Source organism: Pseudonaja textilis, chromosome 2 (assembly GCF_049901715.1).
Source record: "Pseudonaja textilis isolate UNSWEBS1 chromosome 2, rPseTex1.2, whole genome shotgun sequence".
In the NCBI taxonomy this organism is placed as follows: domain Eukaryota; kingdom Metazoa; phylum Chordata; class Lepidosauria; order Squamata; family Elapidae; genus Pseudonaja; species Pseudonaja textilis.
In genome coordinates this window covers 189,507,361-189,532,741 of record NC_141991.1, presented here as the reverse complement: position 1 = coordinate 189,532,741, position 25,381 = coordinate 189,507,361, and the positions used below count along the sequence as shown (strand labels likewise).

The 25,381-nt window shown below is 38.3% G+C and overlaps 1 protein-coding gene across 1 annotated transcript in view; it reads right to left on the bottom strand.

The window, feature by feature from the left end:
- Positions 1–11,743: 11,743 nt before the first annotated feature.
- Positions 11,744–25,381, bottom strand: part of ERMP1 (endoplasmic reticulum metallopeptidase 1) — a 33,588-nt gene continuing 19,950 nt past the window's right edge. Inside the window, exons 8-15 of the mRNA XM_026703731.2 lie at positions 25,026–25,246; positions 24,167–24,341; positions 22,365–22,555; positions 20,474–20,626; positions 17,388–17,590; positions 15,965–16,080; positions 13,811–13,977; positions 11,744–12,472 (exon numbers count right to left, since the gene is read on the bottom strand). Coding sequence (XP_026559516.2) covers positions 12,308–12,472; positions 13,811–13,977; positions 15,965–16,080; positions 17,388–17,590; positions 20,474–20,626; positions 22,365–22,555; positions 24,167–24,341; positions 25,026–25,246 — 1,391 coding nt within the window. The 3' untranslated portion in view covers positions 11,744–12,307. The remainder of the gene's footprint in view (positions 12,473–13,810; positions 13,978–15,964; positions 16,081–17,387; positions 17,591–20,473; positions 20,627–22,364; positions 22,556–24,166; positions 24,342–25,025; positions 25,247–25,381) is intronic.

Here is a 25,381-nt window from a genome sequence, read left to right as displayed (position 1 = left end):
TTAAAACCGTGTGATAAATATTTGCGTTGTAATGTCTGCTGTGAAGATAAGAGTAAAATATTGCCTGCAAATAGGCTAAATGGTTTCAAAACTAAAGAACCTTTAGAAGTAGTATTTGCAGACATTATAGGTCCAAAGAAATCCAGTATGGGGGTTGCTCGATATATACTGAGCATTATGGACCATTATTCTAGATATGGGTTTTGCTACCTAATGAAAAGCAAAACTGAAACATATCAACATTTCTTCGACTGGTTAAAATTTGCAGAAAGAAAGACTAAACGGCAATTGATAACCCTAGTGACAGATAATGGTACGGAATTTGTTAACAGCAAATTCCAGAATAGATTAAAGGTAGCTGGAATAGAGCACAAGAAATCTGCACCATACAGACCACAACACAACGCATTTATTGAGAGAAGAGGCCAAACACTACAGGCAATGGTTAGAACAATGTTAACTGATTCTGGATTACCTGATTCTTTGTGGGGGGAGGCCACAATGTGTGCTAATAACATATTGAACAACGTTGTTAACACAACTACTGGTGAAATACCATTCACCATGTGGCATGGCAGGAAGCCTGATCTGAGTTACCTGCACACATTTGGTGCACCAGCATGGGTGCATATCCCTACACAACTCAGGCGTAAAGGGCAACACAGAGCTAAACAATTATTCTTCGTTGGTTACCAAGCAAACCATAGGGCATATAGATTTTGGGAGAAAGGCACATCTAAGGTGTTATGTAGTGCCAATGCCCAATTTCTAGAGCACGTAGGATGGGATAAGTTAGAACAGGATAACAATAAAGAAGTAATTATTGAATCCTATAGAAATCCCATTAATTATCCCTGTAACTTTAAGAATAAAGTAAAGAGAGAAATACAGGCAGAGATAGAGCCCATAAAGGAAGAAATAGTACCAATAGCTGAGCAAGCTGAGGAACAGGAACAGGTAGTAATTCAAAAAAGTCCTCATACAAGCCCTGTAATTCCCAGAAGAACTACACAAATATCTAGACCGCCTGATAGATACCAGGCTAACACAGTGTGCCAGATTAATAAAGTTCCATATACTGTAGTTGAAATAAAAATGTATCCTACTAAAGATAAGGAAAGTTGGTATGCAGCAATGAATAGGGAATTGAAATCCTTAAAGGATATGAAAGTATATGAAAATGCGAGATTACCTGTTGATATAAAACCCATTGGCTGCAAATGGATTTTTAAGATAAAAACTGTAAAAGATGGTAATATAATCTATAAGGCACGATTAGTAGCCCAAGGTTTTAGACAAAATGCCAATGACTATGACGAGGTATTTGCACCTAGCCTTAAAGCAGCAACATTAAGGGCAGCTTTAGTGTGGGCAGCAAGTAAGAAATATATAGTCAACCATCTAGATGTAGAAACTGCTTACTTGCACGCTCCACTAAGACATACTGTATACATGAAAAAACCTATTGGATTTAAAGGTGAAAATAATAATGATTATTGGTTGTTAAAAAAGAGCCTCTATGGTCTTAAACAATCAGGCTATGAATGGAACCAGTATATTGTAAAGGAACTAAACAATATAGGGTTTAAAGCTGGTTTAGCCGATCCATGTCTATTTAAAAGGGAGACAAATGGGAAAATATCATTATTACTATTATTTACAGATGATATTGCTTTGATTACAGAAACTAATGATGAAGCAAATAAAATAATAGCATCATTAGCTAAGAAAATAAAAATCAAGCAATTAGGGAGATAAAGAAATATCTAGGTTTGAATATACTGAAAACACAGAAAGGTTTTAAGATATCTCAGGAGGATAAGATATCTAAATTGCTAATAGATTATAAGATGGAACTTTGTAAGACTGCAAAGACTCCAATGAGTCAGGATATTTGCAAAATGGATGCTCAAAGTCCCAAGTTTGATAAGGTAATATATCAATCTTTGATTGGTAGCTTATCATACATTAGCAATTGGTCAAGGCCAGATATAGCTTATGGTGTTAATCAACTGGCACGACATAATAATGATCCACTACAATGTCATTGGAAAGCATTAAAGAGAATTTTGAGATATCATAAAGGAACATTACACCATGCACTGTATCTAGAACCAAAAGGTGATCTAATACTAAGTGCTTATGCAGATGCTAGTTTTGCATCAGAAAGAGACACAAGAAAGTCGACTTCGGGAACAGCCATAATGCTGGGTAACACATTAATAGGTTGGAAGTCAATAAGACAACAGCATATAAGTTTGTCCACTATGGAAGCAGAATTCTCCTGTTTGTCGTTATTATGTACTGAATTAATCATGTATAAGCAGATGATGAGTGACATGGGATTAACTGTAAATTATCCTATAATTGTACATGAAGATAATCAGGCAGCAATTCAAATGGCCACAAATATTGCAGTAAAAACTAGGAGCAAGCATACAGATTTAAGGCACTTAAACGTTAGACAATCTGTAAAGAGTAATATGATACAGCTGGAGTACTGCATGTCGGAGGACAATATAGCTGATAACTTTACTAAAGCCCAAGGTGCCATTAAGCACCAAGAGAGTTGTGTAAAGTATGGTTTTAGATTGTAAGGGTATTATATATTTATATCACCCAAAAGGGGAGAATGTTGGGTATAACAATGATACACCAACTAAGTTTGGGTGAATAAATATATAAACCAAGGTTTGGGTGTTTGTAACTTGTAGCTTTAAGCACCAAACTGCTTGTAATTAACTAATTAAGGGTGCGGTTACAAACGGCAATAAAAGGCAGTAAGAGAAACGTAATCTCTCTCTGCTTGTTATCTGCTTGCTACTGTTTTGTTTGCTACTGTTTGCTACAACTGTTTGAATACCTGAACGAAAGGACTACTTCATTGATGTGCTGATATCCTGTGAATACTCAGCGTTGTCTTCAAAAGGAAAGGTATCAGAGGAGAAGATATCTTTACAAGAAGATAAGGATATAGAACTGACTAGTAAATGGACTAAGTTACTGAATGGATATATTTGTGAATGACATATGGACTGATTGACAATGTTTAAACTCTAATTGGATTAAACAACTATTTAAACTACAAACAGTGTTTGTCATCAGTGTGTGTAAACTCTAGGGCCCTTCCTCTCTCATTTGGCTGCCTGGCTTGACTGCTGCTGCACATTCTGTTTGGGGGTTTGTCCCCAAACACTAACATGTACCATGCTTTTTACAAACAGTAACAATATAATATAGGTTATAAATAAATGCAGTATAGTCAACAACAGTAAATGTGATAAAATATATTTGTTAAAATGCAGGAATTAACATAAAAAAGAATGCATAGTATTTGTGCTATCTTAACATTCAAATGGTTAGTGGACTTTTTATATGCATTTACAAAAGATTGGCTCTACCAACTCCCACACATGTGCCATTATGTGATACATGTAATGTATTACATTACAATATTACATGTATTGATGTATTATTTCACCTATAGTTTTTTGCTTTGTCTTGGTTTTGTTGAACAAAGAAATAACGAACACCTAAGGTTCTGATGATAAACTTTTGAGTTTCCTAGTCTGGAAAGTAAGCTGCTATTGGACAATGGAGGAAGTAACAGATTTTCAATAATACAGGTAATCATCAAGTTATAAATGTAATGAAGCCTGCCCATTCCATTCTTAACCCAAGGATTTGTGGGAGTAAATCTATACCTTGAACACGATCACTCCCTCCTTTTACCTATGCATTCATTAATTGAATGTGTGGTTTGTCAAATACACATGAGGTATCTCAGGGTGGGGAAGGCCATGAGGGGGATAGTGATGGAACAGGCCACCTGCTTCGGACCACTGAAAGCTTCCCCCAACTCACAGATACCTCATTCTCTCTCCCCTGGGGTCCCCACAATTGTTCCCCCCACATCCTTCCATGCTGGGTGACTTACTTTATGAAGATCTGTCTCCTCTCCAGCCTGTTTCTTTGCCTGCTTCTTCCTTTCTCATCAGCAAAGGGCTTGGTGAAAAAGGAGGGTTGCGTGCAGCCTTCCAGGCCTCCTTTCTCACTGGAGAGCCACTTGACAAAGCCTCCAGTGATAAAAAAAGAAGGCCGAGGGTCCTTTTTCGTGACCGGAGGCCTCATCAAATGCATCTCTGAAGAAAAAGGAAACCCGGAAGGCTGCGTGCAGCCCTTTGGGCCTCCTTTCTCATCAGCAAAGTGATTGAGGATTACATCCCTTTAGGCTTTGGGAGCCCTTTTCAAAAAGTCTTTGCCAGTAGGAACAGAGCTTTGGATGAATGCACCCTCTTCTCCCAAGCTCCGCTGGTGCCAACAAAAGCTTTTTGCAAAGGGCTGCCAAAGCCTACAGGAACGCAATCTCCCTGTAGGCTTCAGCAAGAAAACGGCAAATGGAGGGAAGGCCTGAAGGACCAAAGCCTTCCCTCTGTTTGCAAGTGTCCAGGCGTCAATTCACAAGACAACAGAGGCCTAAAGTGCGAGATTACATGAGATCAGTAACGCAAGATCTCATGCTAATTTTGCATGATCTTGCGGCATGTTGGGTCTGTTCTCTGCGAATGCACTGAAAGCCTGAAGCAATGAAGCAGGCAAAGAAAGAATGACAGTGGAGATCTTCTCAAGATGAGTTACCACAGGTGGAGTGCCTGTGGCTTGCGGGTTGGGATAGGCAGGGCGAATGTTATAGACCCCCTGCAGGCATTCATAAGAGCAAACTGCCATGGTTCTGCAATATTCATAATTTCGGGACTTGTTCGTAAATGCTAGGGGGTGCTTATCATGTAACTTCAAACATTCACTAAGGGAACACTTGTAACCTGGGGACTACCTGTTAGAAATATAAGTCACCTAACAGTTATTTGGGTTGGAAAATATATAAACCAGGATAGACATGTTAATACTGACTCTTTAAGGGAATGCTAAAAGTGTAATTGGGTGTGGTTTCTCAAATGGCCATAAGATGGAGCCAGAAACTTAGGTTGTTTAGGCTTAGTCTCAGAAGAGAGTGTGTCTCAGTGAGTCTCTTTGTTTCCTTCTGTTGGAGAGTTTTGCTGTTCCTTCTAATTGACTGTTATTCATGGATTTGATGTAAGTCTGTTACTGAACTGTTTATGATACTGGACTTTGTTATTGGATTATCCCTGGACTGGAAACTGACTGATTTTACCTGTGAATGACTTTGGACTGCTTATCTTGAACTTTGCTTAAACGTTTCTGGAAGTAAGAACCTACATTTACTGTACAGTGTATCTGTGTGCTGTGTGTGTATTATTCAAACACTATTCTCAAATACATCTCCCTGTATGAGCTCATTCTCCTAACGGGGAATTACCTCAACACTACCTGTAATTATTTTCATGCCTTGGTCCTAGATATTCTTTAGTTTCAAAAAGTAAAGGAGGTATTTGACCAAAAGGTGGCAGTAGCAAACTTTTTGTACTTTTGCCAAGCCAACTGTGTGGATGTGCTAGAGAAATTGAAAAAAGTTGAGTGACTTTCAATGGGTGTGCATTGGATGAAGTATAAGAATAACTTCTGGGACTCCTTTTCCCAAACTGATTGTGTATGTGTTGTTGCCTTGTGCCAAGAGGTTTGACAGGCAGTTGTCAACTGATATGTAAAGCATTCTAATCAGTAATATGCACATCTGTCAGAGAAACTCTGAGCCTAAGATCACAAGCTCTTAATATGTAGGCTTCGGGGAAAGTCTTGAATCACTCAGAGTACTGGACTCCACTGTTACATGACTTTCCTGAATCCTGAATATAAAACATGAATTCTATGGGACCAGGTTTCTTTTAGGAAAGTTGTTTGCTATTAGAGAAGGCCAAATCTTGGCCAAATCACTGTGCACTCTGCCAGCCTTCTTGTTTAACTTCAGCGAGTGTTTTCCCAAACGCCTTTGAGAATATATTTGTTTTGCTGTACAGTATTTGACAGGTGATGAGGGGAGCATTGGCTCTCCTACGGATCTGACAGAAACAAGCTCTATTGTGGATGGAGACTGGACAATGGTGAATGAAAGTTATTCCACCTTGAGTCTGACAGTCTGAATTGGAAAATGTCTCTTTGGAGCTAGTCAACAAATGGCCGCTCAAATCACAAGTTCAGCTGTGGTAAATGAGATGTGTGTTTGGGATTCCTTTGAGTTGTTCTTAGATGAAGGAGACAAAGGGTAATATCCTGTGTTTCTGTGCCTTAGAAAATGCCTTTGGGTCTTTTTGTAGGTACCATATTTGCTTCATATATTCATGGAAGCAGGATGCCTGGACTGGTGCACGGTCATAGGCCTAATCCTTCGAGAATCTTCAGTCATCAGTCAAGGGTTTAGCCTGGCGCAATCTTCAGAGGTTGATGGGGAAATGTTGCAGAACATTAAGACGGGACTGCAGGCAGTAGAAAGATGGGCTTCTACAGACTGGTGAATTGCATGAACTTTATATCGGTTATCTGCAAATGAAACTGAGCTCCTTTTCTAGGAAGAGTAGTGTTTTAAATAGAAGACATAGCAAAAATTAATCCTTCATGTTTAATCTCTGGAAAGAAATAATGGCTGGTTTAACAGGTCTTAATATATTGTGGAATCTTATCATAACTGACTTCCTATTTAAATTGTTGACATTTCATTGACCCCAGTAAAGGATATATCCTGAGTTAGTCAATGTTGTTTTCTTCCAAACACATTTTTTTTTAAAGAAAATTGTTTTCTTGATGTTTCTAATGTCCCCCAAACTGGGCTCTTGCTTGATGTCGAAGCTGGTAAGTCACAAGTTGTGATACAAAATTATACTTTTATTTTGGTACCAAGATATAAGGACCCTGGCTCAAAAGCTAACCAAGGGCCTCGATGAGAATCTTACAGCATGTTTATAGTCAAGGGGTGGTCGCATTCAGCCCTTTGCCCTTCCCCTCATAATGCATGCATAACAGATACTATTGATTGGTTATTTTGGATCTCAGCCCCCTACATAGCTAAATGTTGCATCACCTGTGTTTCACCCCAAGGCACGGATATCATGCAAAGTGTCCTAGTTTCATGTGCCAGCTATGTGGTTTTGGGGGGTTTTCATATAAGCAAGCTATTCTAGTCCCTAATATCCTGGCTAGTGGTTTAAGGTGCTAACTTCCGCCTCGCTAAGAACATGCAGTTCCAACCCCTTTCCTATTGCAGAGCAGCTCAAGGTAGCTCCCCCCTCAACCCCCCTTTCTGTAGAGAAAAGTAAAAGCAGTTTTAAATCTTTGTCTGAGACAGCACCCCACTCCCTCATGACCCCCCTCCTCCTTCTGTAGAGAGGGACAGGAAGGAGCAAGGCTGCTTAAGGCACAGAAATGAAGACAAAATGGTTTATCAGAATTCATATTCCTCACTCTCATGTCCATTCCCTCCATACCTGGGTCCTATCTCCACATATGGCCCTTCCTCTGATCCCCAGGGCCTCCTCTGTCCAGACATGCCATCACCTGATCCTTCACTAATATATTATTGGACATTTAGGTATACAGTTTGTAGACATAAAATAATGTAGTTTGATAAGTGCCTACTGATACTTATTTTACAACATTCTCCTGTTGTTTCTTGGTTAATTAAGGCCAAATGGCCTATTGAACATACACCATTCGACCACAACACCTGGACATCTCAGTATCCCAAACAATTTATTGAGCTTTTTAAAGATGATAATCTAAATTTCCATCCCATTGACAACTATGACAAAGGCACTTTTTCATCATATAAATTCTACCACACATTATGGAGTGAAACATTCTAACATGTAAGTTCTTGTAACTAGCTTCTTATAATTATCCAATATATTCTAAAAACTAAATCAGTGTGTCACTGCTTATCTGATTTACAATTACAAATAATTTTTAGACTGTCATGCCAAATGTTAAAGCAGTTCCCAAATGGTGGTTCCATTACATCCATAACCACTTAATTCAACTGTTGCTTTACCACGCCTATCTCATTTAAGTTTTTTGTTGTTATTTTTGGGGGACTTGTTTTCAAGTCCCTGAAGTTTTCTTGGCAAGATTTCAGAAGTAGTTTCCAATATCTAGGGCTTGGGGAAACAGACTGGCCCAAGGTCCCCCAGCTGGCTTTGTGCATAAGGTGTCTTTCAAGTTACCATACAATAAAATTATGTATTTTTAAAAAAGTTTTTCTAAAAGAGATGCACAGAAAATACAATGAATCAAATGGCTTGGGTAGTTCCTCATCTTGCTGAGCTATTTCTTCCTTTTCTTCTTCTATGGGCACAATCTCTTCCTGTACTTCTCTCTTCACTTTATTTTTAAAGTTACAGGGATACTTAATGGGATTTCTGTAGGATTCAATAACCACCTCTTTATTGTTATCCTGCTCTAACTTATCCCATCCTACGTGCTCTAGAAATTGGGCATTGGCACTACATAACACTCTAGATGTGCCTTTCTCCCAAAATCTATATGCCCTATGGTTAGCTTGGTAACCAACGAAGAAAAATTGTTTAGCTCTGTGTTGCCCTTTACGCCTGAGTTGTGTAGGGATATGCACCCATGCTGGTGCACCAAATGTGTGCAGGTAACTCAGATCAGGCTTCCTGCCATGCCACATGGTGAATGGTATTTCACCAGTGGTTGAGTTAACCACATTATTTAATAAATGATTAGCACACATTGTTGCCTCCCCCCACAAAGAATCAGGTAATCCAGAATCAGTTAGCATAGTACGGGTCATCGCCTGCAATGTTTGGCCTCTTCTTTCAATAAATGCATTGTGCTGTGGTCTGTATGGTGCAGATGTCTTATGAGCTATTCCAGCTGCCTTTAACCTATTCTGGAATTTGCTATTTACAAATTCCGTACCATTATCTGTCACCAAGGTTATCAGTTGCCGTTTGCTTTTCCTTTCTGCAAACTTTAACCAGTTGAAGAAATGTTGATATGTTTCAGTTTTGCTTTTCATTAGGTAGCAAAACCCATATCTAGAGTAATGGTCCATAATGCTCAGTATATATCGAGCACCCCCTAAGCTGGGTTTCTTTGGACCTATATCTGCAAATACTACTTCTAAAGGTTCTGTAGTTTTGAAACCATTTAGCCTATTTGCAGGCATTATTTTATTCTTATCTTCACAACAGACATTACAACGCAAATACTTATCACAGTGCTTTAACCTTATCCCTTCAGATAACTCTACTGTACATTTTAGCATTTTAAAATTTACATGCCCCAAACGTCTATGCAATAAATGGATACATTCATCATGAGGCTTGGTATTATTAAATACAGTTTGTGCCTCCCCTTTCTTACTATCATGTAAGACATATAATGCTCCATTTAAAGCTGCAGTTACCTTTTTGTTATCTCTCTCCAGTGTGCACTTATTATTCTTAATATCACAATTGCTAAACATGGCCAGTTCAAAGGATTTCTTTGGCTTCTTTAAGTTCTGGTGTTTTCCTTTTCTGCAGAATCTTGCCAAATGTCCTCTGCCTCCACAATTAAAACACTTTTTAATTGTGTATGCCGTTGAAGATAACTTCTCTTCTTCCGGGTGCTTTGCTTTACACAGCTGGTTTCTCTCAGGCTTTGAAGATAATTTCTCTTCCTTATTCTTATCTTCCCTCAGCTGGGCACGTTCACTCCTTCTCCTGGCTTCCTCTAATAGCCGGCCGGTTATCTCAGTTACTGATAAACTGTCTTTAGGCAATACTTCCAATGCAGTCACAAAATCATCATAGCTTCGATCCAGAGAAGACAGTATGATGTATACTTGTTGCAACTCATTAAATATAAGCTCTTTTTCTTGCAGTTGTTGAAAAATGCTTTTCATACAGTTTAAATGAGTTAACATGTCTCCATTTATCTCAAGATGTGTTCTAAACAGCTTCCGTGTAAGATTGATATGAGCTCCTACACTGTCTCGAACATAAATCCTTTTAAGACTATCCCAGCAGTCTGCAGCATTTTCCACTCCTCGGATATGAATGAGTTGCTGGTCAGACAGGGTGAGACCTATGATGCACAAAGCCTGTTCATTCTTTCTTTCATAATCCTGTATCAGTTTATAATCCTCTTCATCATTGGGATCTAAGTTTGATACATCTGGTGGGTTTGTAATTATGTCCCACAAACCTTCTCTTCGTAGAAGTAAACTACACTTCAGTGACCATGAAACATAGTTTGTTCCATCTAGTCTGGCTATCATGGACAGACTTGGCAAATCTATTTGTGCCATTGCTCTGCAGAAAAATAACTATTCAACAAACAGTTTGTCTTTGCAGCAATGTGTAACTCTTGACCAAAACTCTCACTGCTAAAACCTGGTTAGCTAGACTGTGCACACTGCTGGGCCCATAACCAATGTTAGTGTTTGGGGATAAACCCCCTAGCAGAGTGCACAGCAGCAGTCAAGCCAGGCAGCCAAATGAGAGTGAGGCTGGGCCCAAGGAGTATACACACACTTGAGACAAATACACTGTTTGTGGTTTAAATAGGTATTTAATTCATACAGAGATTAAGAATAGTCATTCAGTCCATATGTAAGTATCCAGTTTATCAATCCAGTTATCAAGTCCTTTAAACAGTAAATACAATCTCTTTATCTGCTTGTATATCTTCTTGTTCTGATACCTTCCTCTCAAGGACAACACTGAATTCTCAGCTCACCAGTAAACAGTCCTTGTGTTCAGTTGAATTTGGTATCTGGCACAGTAGCCTCCAAAGTAAGCAGATAGACCAACACAGTAGACAGCAGACCTGGAACAGTAACCAGGTGCATCCGGAAGCCAGACTCAGACAGTTGCATCCAGAAGCCGGGGCTATTACGTTTCCCCTCCTACCTATATGGCTGCCTGCAACCGCACCCACAATGACATTGCAGTTTCTTGTGCTTAAAGCTACATAGCACTTAATCCTAGGTTTACATATTTATTCAACCCAAACCAGTTGGAGTATTCATATACCCAACAGAGGTCTTTCTCTCAAGGTTTGGCCACAGAGAAAAAGTTGTCAGGCTGCTCTGTAGCTCCTGGAGCAGGGTTATCAAAGTCCCAGCCCATGGGCCAGATGCGTCACGCACTGGCCATGCCCATGCCTAGCTTAGCGAAGAGAAAGGAGAAAGTCCCAATACGTCACGTGATGACATGAGTTTGACACCCCTGTCCTGGAATATTCTCTCAAGGACTCCAGGATAACTGCCTTAGAAAAGTCCATGAAAAAAGACAAAAAACTTTAGCGCTATTCTGCAGAGAGACACATAACTTCACAGTTCCTTCAACTGAGGAATTGCTTATTCCTATTTCTTTGGTAAAAGAGTTTACATTTTTTTTACACATAGACAAGGAATCAATAATACAACTTGATTTTCCCATAAGTTTTCCTAATTTTGTAGAAACTTGCAGCTTCCAATGGAGTGTGTTACACTCTTCTGAAAAATCAGGAAAATAATAACAATAATTGTAACAGTTCAGTAATTAACTAATGGGTATATTGTCACCAAAATACAAAGTGTGTGTGTGCTTTGTGTGTGTGTGTATACAGGAGACCAGAATGGTGACTCGGTGCTTAGAAGTATAGTGTCAGATGTTTACACTGAATGAACAAAAACAACTGTTTTGCTCCTATACTGCTTGATTGCCCTAGGGAAGTCAGGTAAATATAGACTTTGCTAGAGAAAAAGAATCCAGAAAAAAGAAGGAAAAACAGTAAAAGCGGAACACGCAAACTTAAGAATTCACTGAGACTGACCATCAAGTTTGTTGTCATTATAATTGAGAGCTTTACTTACATAGTGCATTCAAAATGAGTATCATTATTGCAGCAATTACCATTAACAGTTCCATATTCTTCCTGATAGCCTTAATGGTACTTTATTAAAACAATTTCTCTGACAATGAGAACACATCAAAATATTAAGCACAAGGCAGCACTTGTGTTATTTAAAGGCAGTAAAGTATGTATGTCACTTTGTGCTTGTAGCTCCAGTTCAGAAGCTCCTTTTATTGCAAAAACCCAAGAACAGCTGTTCCAAAGCTACTTTCCAAAAGGCAGTTTCATGTTATAATGTCAGCAGGTGCAGGGACTATTCACGTGGCAGAAACTGGTGGCTTTTATTTTTATTTTTTGCATTAAAGAAACACAAGACCTCCTTTCCCAAAGAGGTCTTATCAATACTGTCATTGAAATATACTTGTGGCTAAATTATTCCTTAGTTTTTCTTTCTTTAGTAATGCCATGTTTCCCAACCTACCCAAGCTCCCTATGAACAAAAGTGGCACCCAACAATTGAGAGACAATGGACTTTTCTGTAATTTCTCGATTAAAAGATAAATTGGTCATAGGTAGAAGTCCAGCTTAAGGGATAAATCCAGTTGGGAAATCTTTCCAGTAAAGCATGTAACTGAGATGACATTTGATCTTCTCCAAAAATATAATGGTTAACTATAGCAAGGGTGACCATTCCTTTCGTGGATTTGTCCGAACCCTAAAAAGAGAAAAAAGTAAATAAGCTCATGTCTGATTATTTTAATCCTATTCTTATTCAGTACTGTGTAATGGTAGAATTCAAAGCTTGCAAAGAATGAACCAAAGAGTATGATCAGCTGAAGAAACCATCCAGGATGCTCACTGAAACAGTGTTAAAGTGGCTATTTCTAAAATGAAATTTTATTTAAGCCTGTAGCAGGATGCATAAGCACTGTACCTAGCAAATAAAATGGAAGAAACAGATTAAATTCCCTAATTAAATTTTCTGGGGTTAGAGTTAGGGTTATTTTCTGGGTCAGGAGGATGTCGAATAGGTTTAGTCCCTATTGAGGAAGTAAACCTTAATTCAAACATATAGAGCAGAACTTCAACATATTCTGTTGCTTTTGTTTTGCCAATACCATTCTACTTCAAAATATAATTCAGACTTTATATATCTAGACAGAAAAATTGCTCATATTTTATAGACATAATTTGAGATTTTGCTGCAGATAAAGGACACCTTTCAAGAACTTCTCTCCACTACTAGACAAATTCTAATTTGCTTCTCCGGTTTACTGTAACCGATGGTAATATATTAATAGTATATGCTACCCTGTTTGCATCTACTAATATAACCATGTCAGTAAGTCAATGACAATTTTTGCAATCTTAAGTGAATATCTGGAAACACCACACACGTTCAATGAGTTTCAAATAAGCAAATACAGAGTGCAGGATTAATTTCTATCTGCTGGTGGTATAATTGCAGGAATCTAATATTCAAGGGCATATTTGATTTAATGTATTCCTGAAATGAAAGATAAGACCTTGTTATGACAAGGACACCTAAAGAGAAGAAAATGCATTTTCAAAATAGTAGCACTAGAAAGCAACTGTGTATTAACTTCAAAAGATGAAAAGGAATTAATAAACTGTATCCAAAAGGCAAACCATTTAACAGATAACCAGAGTTGGAAGGGACCTTGTAGGTCATCTAGTCCAACCCCCTGCCCAAGCGGGAGTCCTTACACCACTTCTGACAAATGGCAGTCCAATCTCTTCTTGAAAGTCTCAACTGATGGCGCTCCCACAACTTCCAAGGGCAAGCTGTTCCATTGGTTGATTGTTCTCACTGTCAGAAAGTTTCTCCTTATTTCCAGGTTAAATCTCTCCTTGTTCAGTTTCCATCCATTATTCCTTGTCTGGCCTACAGGCACTTTAGAAAACAGCTTGACCCCTTCCTCCCTGTGGCAGCCCCTCAGATATTGGAAGACTGCTATCATGTCTCCCTCTTTAACAGAAGAAGAGAGGAGAGTTCTAAGACATGAATGTGATGCTTAAAGAACAAACTCACCTTCAGCTCGATCCAAAAGTGCCAGGGCCTGGCATGGAGCCCATGTGCATAATACACAAAGTAGTCTCCATTCAAGCTATTAACAACAGGCGTTCCATTTCCAAGAGACCAAGAGGACAGTGTTGAGCCTTGATGTAGTCGAAGATACAATGCCATGTGGCTTGAACCTGAAGCAGGTGACAACAAACAAAAATTTCTACATGAATTCAGAAGAAAGGATAGTGGAGCTGCCACATTTTTTTCAATCTAAACAAATTATATACCAATTGCTTATTTAGGTTTTCCTAATACCCTGGAAAGGATATTTTCCAAATCTCTGGATTAATTTACAAACTATGCTTTTAAAAACATCTAGAATTTTTTTTTAAATGTATTTTAAGAAAATAGACTGGCACATTTCTTATAGATAATTTACAGAATACAGAATAACAGAGCTCGAAGGGACCTTAGAGGTCTTCCAGCGGAACCCCCTATTCGAGCAGGAAACCTTATACCATTCTGGATAAAGGACTGTCCAATCTTAAAAGCCTCCAGTGATGGAGCAGCACCCAGAACTTCCAGAGGCAAACTGTTCCAATGGCTAATTGTTTTCACTGTCAGGAAATTTCTCCTTAATTCTAGGACTCTCTTTGATACGGTTCAGCCTGTTATTTCGTGTCCTGTCCTTAGATGCTTTGCTTAGTGTTGAGGTAATTTTCCGTTAGGAGAATGAGCGCATACAGGGAGATGTATTGAGAGTAGTGTTTGAATAATAGACACACACAGCAAATAGATACACCGTACATTAAATGTAGGTTTTTACTTCCAGAAAGGTTTAAAGCAAAGTTCAAAACAAGCAGTCCAAAGTCATGCACAGGTTAAATCAGTCAGTTTTTAGTCCAGAGATAATGCAATAACAAAGTCCAGTGTCCAAAACAGTTCAGTATCAGACTTAAATCAAATCCAGGAATAGCAGTCAATAGGAAAAATGGCAATACTCTCCAACAGAAGGAAACAGAGACTCGCTGAGACACACTCTCTTCTGAGACTAAGCCTAAACAACCCAGGTTTCTGGCTCCATCTTATGGCCGTTTGAGAAACCACACCCAATTACAGTTTTGCATTTTCTTAAAGATACAGTATTAAAATGTCTATCATGGTTTATATATTTCCATCCCAAATAGCTGTTAGATGACTCACATTCCTAACACTTATCATAGTCAAAAATATGTTCAGGTACAGCCTGTAAAATACATGCTGTTTCTGGGATATGCTGTATTCACACTGATTGGCAATCTCTGACAACTTTGACTGAAGGTGTCTTATTTAATATACCGTAACTGGATAAGTATCGTATTTTTCAGAGTATAAGATGCACATTTTCTACCCCCAAAACTGGGTGGAAATGTCTGTGCGTCTTATACACTGAATGTTGCTGAAGCCCCGCCAACCCGCCAGCCCCCACTCTTCGGTCCCTGCCTCCTAGCAATTTGCTTTGCAGCAAACAGCAAACAGCTTGTTTCAGCTTCAGCACAGCCTGATTAGCACAAGCAGCCGATTGTCAGTTGGATCGGGCTCCCGATCATCAGCTGTTTCAGGTTGCAGGGATTGCCATTGTATATTGCTGCCTCCACGTGCCCCATTTTCAGCCTCCACATTCCATTTTTGCCCTCCATGCACCCTGTTTTTGGCCTCCACATGCCCCATTTTCTGCCCATTCCGATCTCCGCCGCCCAGAACAGGCCAAAATGGGGCATGCGCAGGCTAAAAATGGAGCATGCAGAAGCTGAAATCAGGATGCGGAGGCTGAAAATAGAGCGCATGGATGTGGCAATAGGCAATGGCAATCCCTGCAGCCTGAAACAGCTGATCGTCAGGGTAGGTGTCAATCTGACCGACAATCAGCTGCTTGTGCTAATTAGGCTGTGTTGAAGCTGACCAGGTTGTTTGCTGTTTGCTGCAAGGAGGCAAATTGCTGGAAAGCAGAGGCAGATTTTTTTTCTTGTTTTCCTCCCCAAAAGCTAGATGCATCTTATACTTCAGAGTGTCTTATACTCCAAAAAATATGGTAATTAGATGAATTAAATAATTTGCCATAGCTAACTAGTTGTTATGATCAAGTAATTCCCTACTAAGAATCCACTGAAAGCAAAGAAGGATGAGATGTTCACCCACCTATTACTTCAAAAGTTAGCTTTGTAGAATCCCATTGTGTTTGCTCTTTGGAAAGAAGCTGAAAGTGAACAGGGTTTTGGGGAGTAATTGCTGGTGCAGGAAGGTACCATGTTTTCCTATTAAAAAAAGGGATTTTAACAAAAGTTATCAATGTAATTAACTGTAAGAGTCCTTTAAATTTTTCCAAATTACTGTTTCAGGTTCATTCTGTTCAACAAAGTATAATGTAGCTGAATATATTAAAACCTAAAATGCTACTGAATATGCAAAATGTTACAGCCTTACTTGCAAAGGAAATCAAACGGATTAGCCTTTTTCATCTTAATATAAAAAGATAAATTTTTCAAAAGAGTGTTTGTCCGAATGATCTAAAAAAAAACCCCACCCTTGTTTATCAGACAAAAGGGTCAAAGTTTTGCTCAAAGCTGAAAACTTCCTCAAAGCAGAATGACAAGAGGCCCTATTACACAGAGACAGGAATAATTCTGGTGGTATTATTGACAGATGAGGCCAACCCAATCAGAAAAAATTAGGATTCATTAACACTCTTTAAACATAAGTAGAAAAGGATACAAAAGCACAAAACACAGCCTCCCAATAGCCGGAGTTCTACTGCATGGCACCCAGAACATTCTTTTCTTTTGTGCTTCCATGATGTCAATGTTGACCCCTGTGACTGCTTTGTTTCTTGGCATAATTTCAGAACTGGTTGCTGTTGCCTTCGCCTTCTTCTAAGATTGAGAAACCAGCACTGGGCCACAGATCAGCCAGCTGGCTTTGTGCCTAAAAGAGGACTAGAACTCATACTCTCCTGCTTCTATCCTGCCTTCATGTTGAAGATCTGTTTTGCCTTTCAAGATTAAAGGAATTAAAACAAAAAAAACCTTCCTGTCCTGTACGGGAAGTTTTAGGAAGCCCCATCAGTCCAGCAAAAGATACAAGAAGAAAAAACAATGTCACTTCTTCTCTCATTTTTCAAAGCAAATCCTAAACTGCATTTTCAGACTCTTTCCAATCTGACTGCGGTTTTGTTTTGGGCATTGTCCTATTTTGCAATTGGTTTCCTTCTGTTAAGGTAGGGGTAAAGGTTCCCCTTGCATATATGTGCTACTCGTTTCCGGCTCTAGGGGGGCGATGCTCATCTCCGTTACAAAGCCAAAGAGCCAGTGTTGTCCGAAGACATCTCTGTGGTCATGTGAATGGCATGACTAAACGCCGAAGGTGCACAAAATGCTGTTACCTTCCCCCCCCAAAAGGTCCCTATTTTTCTACTTGCATTTTTACATGCTTTCGAACTGGTAGTATTGGCTTAAAATGCAACAGGTTTACTGATTCATTTGAAGATACTCATTTTTCAAAAGTATTGCATCAATGGATACTTCCGTTAAAATTAAGTGGTTCATTAGGTGAGATCACAACCAACCGATAAAAGTAGTTCACAGGTAGAATCCAAGGAAACCCACAGAGTGGGGATCCTTCCTCACATGTGGCGGCAATAGAGTCATTGAGCTCAGGCAGGTGGGGTGTAATGAGCGATATCCCACTGTAGTCCATCCCATTCATCCATATTCCAGAATCACTTTTTTCCAAGTGACCATCCAGGCTATGAAATCTTCTGTTTAAATGCTGGAAAAATGACAAGACAAGAAGCTGCTAAGACTTTGCCAACTGTCTGTGAGGCAGATACTAAAATAGCTCACTGGGGCAAAGGGTGTCTCCTTTATTTAGGAACATCTGGGTGACTTCTCTAATATGCAATATGAGTGTTAAATCTAACTGTGCTTGTTGCACTAGACATTGCTCTTTCTATACTTCTGGAAACCCACAAAGTTGATTGCATGATAGTCAACAGCATACTAATCAGATGTTGGGAGTCATGAAAAAAGAGTTATGATCACAGCTTGGACTTCAGAAGCTGATACTATTAAGAAAGCAAGGAAAGATCGGAGAGGAAGTTACTGAGTGAGCGAGTAGGGTGATTATCCAATTTATAAGCAGTAATAGCACACTCCGGACACCAGCATGCCCACCCAAGGTTCAACTGTAATTTTGCAGAAATGGCTGCTGATGTAATCTGCTCAGAGTTGCCTCAAACAAGATGCTCAGCAAATAAATATGATAATCTGCCTACGTGACAAACCACAATAATCAAAATTATCTGCTGTGATTTACCTGCCCCAATGAAAGCAGCTGACATGGCAAATCAAGCAAGTGACCCAAATCACCACAAAAATTTGATCCCTTTTCACAGTAATAACAATTTTCACAGAATAATATATTTGTTAATCTTCTACCCTCAGTTCCTGAAACAGTGTTTAACATATTTTATATTACATTCTGCAATATATACAGAATGTACAGAATGGTGAAATGTTCATTTATCACATCATTAGGAATATGCCTTTTCAATCCAAAAAGTTGCTACTGAAACTAGTTTGTAAATTTAAATTACTTTAAATTCAACAAAGAACTAATTCAAATGTACAAAAAATTTAAAGGCTATATTAGGAAGTAAATAACTTGAACTACATGATTGACATTCCCAAATTAAATTCTTTGTTTTAAATGTCTACATACATAGGGTTTTAGTTTTATGTGTTTTGTATGTGAATCACTTCACAAGGTTTGCTTTAAAGGGAGTTAACAGCCAGTATGTATTCAACCTGTGCCAAAAGGTATACTATCAGGAAACCAGTTTTATTTATTTAACAGATCTGAGTTGACAAGCTCTTTTATGCCACCCATTGGAACACATTTTACCTTGGTTGTACTGAACATCTAACCAGCCAGCAAATGTGGGGAAATGCCTAATATTTCTGTAGGTTGATTTAAGTATTTGTTCTGATCTGCAGGATGCCTCCATTTCCATTTGTACTTAATCAAATCAAATCATTTACAGGTACTCCTCAACTTACACCCATTTGCTTAACAATAGTTTGAATTCATGTTGGCCTCCAAAAAAGTAACAATGTAAATTTGAATTTGTTACCACTGTCCCAATCCTATGGTCACATGGTCATAATTTGGGCATTTGGCAATTAGGTTGCATTTACAATTGGTTACAATGTCCTGAGGTCACATTCACATGATCACAATTTGTGACCTCTTTTTTTTGCCAGTTTTCGGCAAAAACTGACATTGGTTAAGCTGTATTTGCATTTATAATCATGTGATTTAAATGAAAATGAAAATTCCAATCCCAATAGTGGTTGTAATTCCAGGAGTAGCTGTAGTTTGCTATCTACCGTGTGCAAGTTTAATATGTTGCAAAAACCAATGTTGCTACAGTCAGAGTTACCTTGAGATCTTATCTTGCCAAAAGGATATTAGTAAATGTTTATGATAAACATAAAAGTGACAACACAACAGAATATAAGTTTGTGTATCAATGTTACCATCTTTATAAGGAGGGAGTTTTTCTGCATATGAAATGAAATCTTCTATCCAATATTAGAGCCATAATACTGTAACATAATTGCTGGATGAAATGTATTGTTTATTAACCTGACTAGGTATTTCAAAGGCTGCTTTGAAGTGTGCGCTGATACGTTCCAGTTGTACACTTTTGAGAGTTTGATATTCTGTTTTCTATCAAGGATCCTTTGCTTAAGCACTGCCATCACCTGATCATGTCCCAAGAGCATGAGGATCTCCTTGAAAAATCCAGTTTCATATAATTATTTGTCAATTTAGAATTTTCAGGAAGAATCATATTTATCAATTAATGTTAACTATGCCAAACATGAAGGTGTAAATGAACTATATTAGTGAGTACTTGAACATACAAGTGATGTCCTATTTCAGGTTTTGTAAGTTTTGCCTCCAACCTCAGGGAAACCTTGGGCACCTATTTTGCCATTTGGATTAGTTTTCTTGGGGATTTTGACTGTACCCTTTCCAAACCCTGATACTATATTCCTGGATTTAATGGGATAATGCGTTGGTTTCAAAAGGTTTGATCAAAGTGTCAAAAGGTTTGAAGATACAGACACCTCTGAAGATAAAGAACAAGAATTTCTGCTAAATTCCCCAGGGCCATTTCCATTTCACATAAGGAGCAGCTTGTAAATTGACAACTGTGGCTGTGTGAAATAGAGCTCTCCCCAAAATCAATCAACGTGGCTAGAGATCTGTGATAATAAGATGTTTGGATTATCTTTTCTTATTTATATTAGGAACCAAGTTGCTAAGACACCCTCTTATATTAAACCATGAAATAATTGGGAGGCAGCAGAATCAGTGCAGATTTCTCTCTGATTCCTCTTTCCCAATTCCAGGGATGACATGATCCAAAGACTGAGGTAACAAGGCGTATGAAGAGAGCAAGATAAACACATCTGAAATGAAGGTTGATGAAAATAAAACACACATATTAATTTCAAGCCACTGGATTTAAGGCAAAGTACTCATCCTTTTAAAGGAGTGTCTTTAAAAACCCCAATCCAATTAAAAAAAACAATTTAAAAAATGAATCATACGTTTCCTTGCAAATTCAGAAACACGTTTTACCTGAATAAGCATTCGCTTAGGCCTTGGATCTGCCAAATCTGAACTGAAAGGGAAGAAGGTTCCACTGCAAACAAGGATGAATGTGACTATAAAAATGGTTGTCAAAGATATTAAGGTCACCTTTGTGCTTCTTGACAGATAAATAAAGCTGAGCTAGGAAAAAAAAGAAATAAAAGAAAGCGATTGCTTTTACTGAATTATTTCTAGAAAACAAGTGTGTCAAGCAAACTGAAATGTTGAACGTGTTAAAACAAACCATTTTATTTCTTTAAAACCTATCTTCCAAAATCCATCTGCAATGTTTCTTGTAGCACAGGCATTTGATTTTGCGTTTCCCTTGACTGAGAGGTGGAAGAAAAAAGCCAAGTATACATTTCCTATTGTTCTACAAAACATGCCTTTATGAACATCAAAGTTTAAAGAAACAAAAAGAAGGTTTAGTCTTTAAAGCTGCAGTGATATCTTTAAATTCTCAGAAGTGATGGCGGTGAGGTTAGGAAAATTTCCCAAAATTTAGTACCCTTGCACGCACTAAATAAACTGCAAAAATCTATTGATCAATTAAGAGGGAAGACATAATTAGCAACAAAAAGGGCACAAAACTTTATTTTCTATTATAGAATTTGTATTTATTTCTATTTCCAAGCCCATTCCATAGATTGTGAACTGCACTAGCTGCCCTACCCAAATGAAAATTCACAAAAGGTAGAGGACATGGTGAAGAATGAGAGCTGTAAATGGTTATTTGAAACTGCAGGATGTGGTCACCACAGAATGGAAAATTATCCATTTTAAGCCACAGGATACAGTTAAATGTCTCACAGTTTTTGAGCTTGACTTCCCTGTATTATTCCAGTTTTTTTTCCCTTTTAGTTTTTGTGAGAATAAGGGGAAGACAATACTCAGTTAGATGCAAAAGGCATGCTAACACAGTGCTCTCATTCAACCCAGGGGGAATTGTACCTCATCTGACAAACCAGTCTAGACCAAATTATTTTTAATGACTAAAAAAGAATTGAGCACAGCACACGTTTTGCCCAATTTCAAATTTTTTGCCATGGGAATTTTCTAACTAGGTATTGTATAGAAGAAAGACCTTAATTGGGCATTTGCAGATTCAACTGATAAAATACACAGTCCACCCATAGACGTGCTTACTGAAAAAGTAAGATTGCTTGAGAGTATCAGAAGGAGGTGGATAGAATAAGAAGGCAAGGGTGGGATTCAAAAATCCCAGCAACCGGTTCGCTGCCCAGTGGCCATGGTGGTAGGCGTGGCTTACCGGAACTTCCAGTAGGGCCGTTTTTCACCTTCCCAAGGTTCCAGAGGTTTCCTTCAGGCTTCTGGGAGGGTGAAAATGGCCTCCTCCAGGCTCTGGAGGCCCTCTGGAAGCCGGAAATAGACCCGTTTCCAGACTTCCAGAAAGCCTCCGTGCAGACCCTGCACTTACCTGCATCAAAAATAGGCCCCGTGGAAACTCCTGGGAGGTGTGGGACGGGGTGGGTGGGGCCAGCTGGTTAGTTCAAATACCGGTTCGGTGAACCAGATGCAAATTTAACATCCAGTTCACCCGAATTGGTAGAAACCCATCCCTGATAGAAGGGGAATATTGCCTATCTATCTATGTCTTCTCCATTGTGTACACAGAAGATAGCAAGGTATGTACTTCAAAATCATCCCAGATAGCCCCCATTAATTACAATTCTGCTTGCAGTAAAAATAATAATAATCCTTTTTTGATTGTATTTGCTCCTTCACAGCAAATTTGTTCATGCCGATGGTGCCTTCTTTCTTCAGGAGAGGATACTGACAGACATGGTGCTTAAATATAGTTCAAAAGTCATTAAATGAGTTCAAGTCCATAGAATTCAAGCTTTTAAAATTATCTTACCAAATAGGAAGACAGAATTATGCACACTACAACGATAAAAATGCCCATGACTACATCAGGTGGAGCTTCAGAACCACTGCGCCCCATGATGGGAACTAGCATTTCAAATATAAGCCGGATGAGGTACATTAAATAGAGATATGGAATAAACATTCCCAGGAGATAAACTGTTACAAATTTCACTGTAGCACCTGTAACAGAGACAAAAATGGATTATAATGTAGAAGTTGTAGCTATTGACTTTTTATGGTCTTCCCCACTCAGAACATTCTAGAAGTTATCTGGTACAGTATTATGTAAATATAATTCTGTCTGAAGGCAATTATTGTGTTTTTCTTACAAAGCAGGTAAGATGACTTAACAGATTAAACAATGGCTTAAAAAGCAGGCGAACCAGATTTTCCGACAATATGAATCATCACAGCTCTATTTAAAAAGTGGATATGCCATCAAGTCTTCAGCTCCCCTCTCCTACTTATTCAAGAAGGGGAACAAGGGAACAAGTTTAGAAATGCAAGCTGAGAAGTAAGTGGAGAAAGGAATTACAGCTACTAAGAGACTAACTCAAGGTTCTTTATTTCTGATTGATAAATAAGAAGAGATTTGATAATTGATGGTACAAATTTGGTATAGTGTTTCAGCATAGCATGAACTGTTCTTTTGGCCAGAACAGAAAGGCTTTATAAAAAGCCCATGAAACAAATTTATGCATTTCTCTACATTGGTATGACTGTTTCCTAGTACACTGAGTTGAGTGGAACTTACTTTCAGGGAAAATGAAACAAACATTGAGAGCTACATTGGAGTCTCAACAACAGCAAAATGGAAGTAAATTGGAAAAGATATGTATCACTTGCAACATTACTCTATAAATGATGTGCAATGAACACGCTTGTCTTTGCTTCCAATTAAAAACCAAGTTAGAGGGGATATGTATGGTGGGGTTTAGTATAGGTTAGCTATTTCACATGCACATTTTAACAACCGATTTGAATAAGCTGTGATGACCAAGCATGACCTTTAGAAAGTAACACATACTCTTTTAAACCATGTTCCAGAACTACTTATGAATAATTCATTCGATTTTCTTCAATACAAAATACCTTTTACGAATTTTAAAAGAATGAGCAGGAGGTCTGCACATTGATGCCTAAGCCCACATACTTTAAAAGGGATAAACAAGAACTGTGCAATACCAATGTTCAACATTGATAGATTTGCTTTCTTCCTTTTTTAATTTGACAGTTTTTCCCCCTTTTTTTCTTTCCAACTTCCTATTTCTTCTCCCTATGCAGAAGGTTGCCAAAAAAGGGAATAGAGTATTCTTGTCAGACATGTGAACTACATGAAATGAAATTACATCAGGGGCTGCATTTGGCTTGGTGGTCTGATGCCTTACAGCACATGTAAAGTCCCTAGTACCTCCTTATTGCCTGGGAATACTCTGGAGTAGCTGACGCCAAAATTGTTTTGCCATTTTAGAGTTTTCTAGGGAGTAAATGTGACAATGAATACCATAAAGCTTGTCTAAAATTTATAGCATCTTACTTATCTTATACCATCTTATTTAAACAAAAGGGCCAAAACTGGGTTAATAATTCCCATGGGTTGGGAGGTTTTTAAGAACAAAATAGATGCCATCAGTGTTCCAAAAGAGGCTGAAAATATCAGACTGAAGACATCACACTATCATCACCATTTACAACTCAGAGCTCTCAGAGGCTATAAAAATATAGCCTCGGCTATAAAGATGCTCATCCCTGCCTTAACAGAACCTACGGGGATAAGTCTTGTTGACATACCTTTTTCTTTCAATTCCTTATAGGTCATTAGCTTTGTGAGGAGTGGAAAAGCTACCCAAATTGCACAAAGATATGCAGAGGAAATTCCTCGGTAAGTAAGCAGAACCCCTGAAATAGACCAAAGTGCAAGTAGAACATCAAAGAAGAGTTCTCCTAGGAATTGTTCATTTGCATGCTGGGAAAAGAAAAGCAAAATAAAAATGTCAATCCTCTTTGATATAAATTTGAAGACAATGCATCAGGCACTTTAAGAGCTGAAAACTGCTTCTTATTACACAATATATAGGAAGTTCCACTTCCTGTGAAAACAGGAGCTGTCTCAACCAAAAACTTTTTACTATTTCTGATTACACAAGGGATGCAAAAAGAAAACCTTTGAAAAAACAAGTATAAAAAGGAATTTAAATGAACACAGAACGACAGCTTTCCAAAATCTTTGGAAACATTTTTGAACAAGTATGGATGCACTAGAAGTTTAAAGCAGCTATTTTAAACTTTCGTTTTAAGAAAGGATCAGCATCATCCTGTCAAAGATCACAATTTTATCTCTGGATACTGATAGCGCAACTTTGAGAAGGCCAAAGGGAGATCAAAATGATCTGGGATTCACATGTAGCCTGAGAACTGCCTATGTTCTGTGTTATAATGAAGTTCACTTGAAAATTTTGCCTCGCTAAGGAATTTAGAGGAAACAGCAAAACATTTAATCAACAAGCACCAAATAGGAGAAAGTTGGGATAGGCTTCTGCCTAGAGAAGAGTTTTACTGAGCTAGGCAGTCTGACAGAGGTCTTTATATTTATGGAAGGAAAATAATCATCGCTAAATTCAATCATGTAATAAAACATAATAGTACTTACTTTATAATAAAATTTCTTGGCTAATGTATGCACAAAAATCAGTGTAGCCAGAGCTGCAGATCCATAGAGGAAATAGGAGACATAGTAGTGGGTATACCAGCAAAGAGATCGTCCAATAAGAGAAATAAACACTGCCACAAGAAGGATGCCAATTAAGGTGACAAGGAAACCAAGCACTATGAAGCCTAAAGCAATGGCAAATTCCTTCAGATAATTAATTGCTGAAAAAAAGGGAAAAGATATTAAAATCAGAGACATATCATATTATTTCTTTTAGGAGGACTAAAGGAATAAGATGTGGTTCCTGGTAAAATAAAAATGGCAACAAAAACCACAAAGTTTTTTTTCCTTTCATA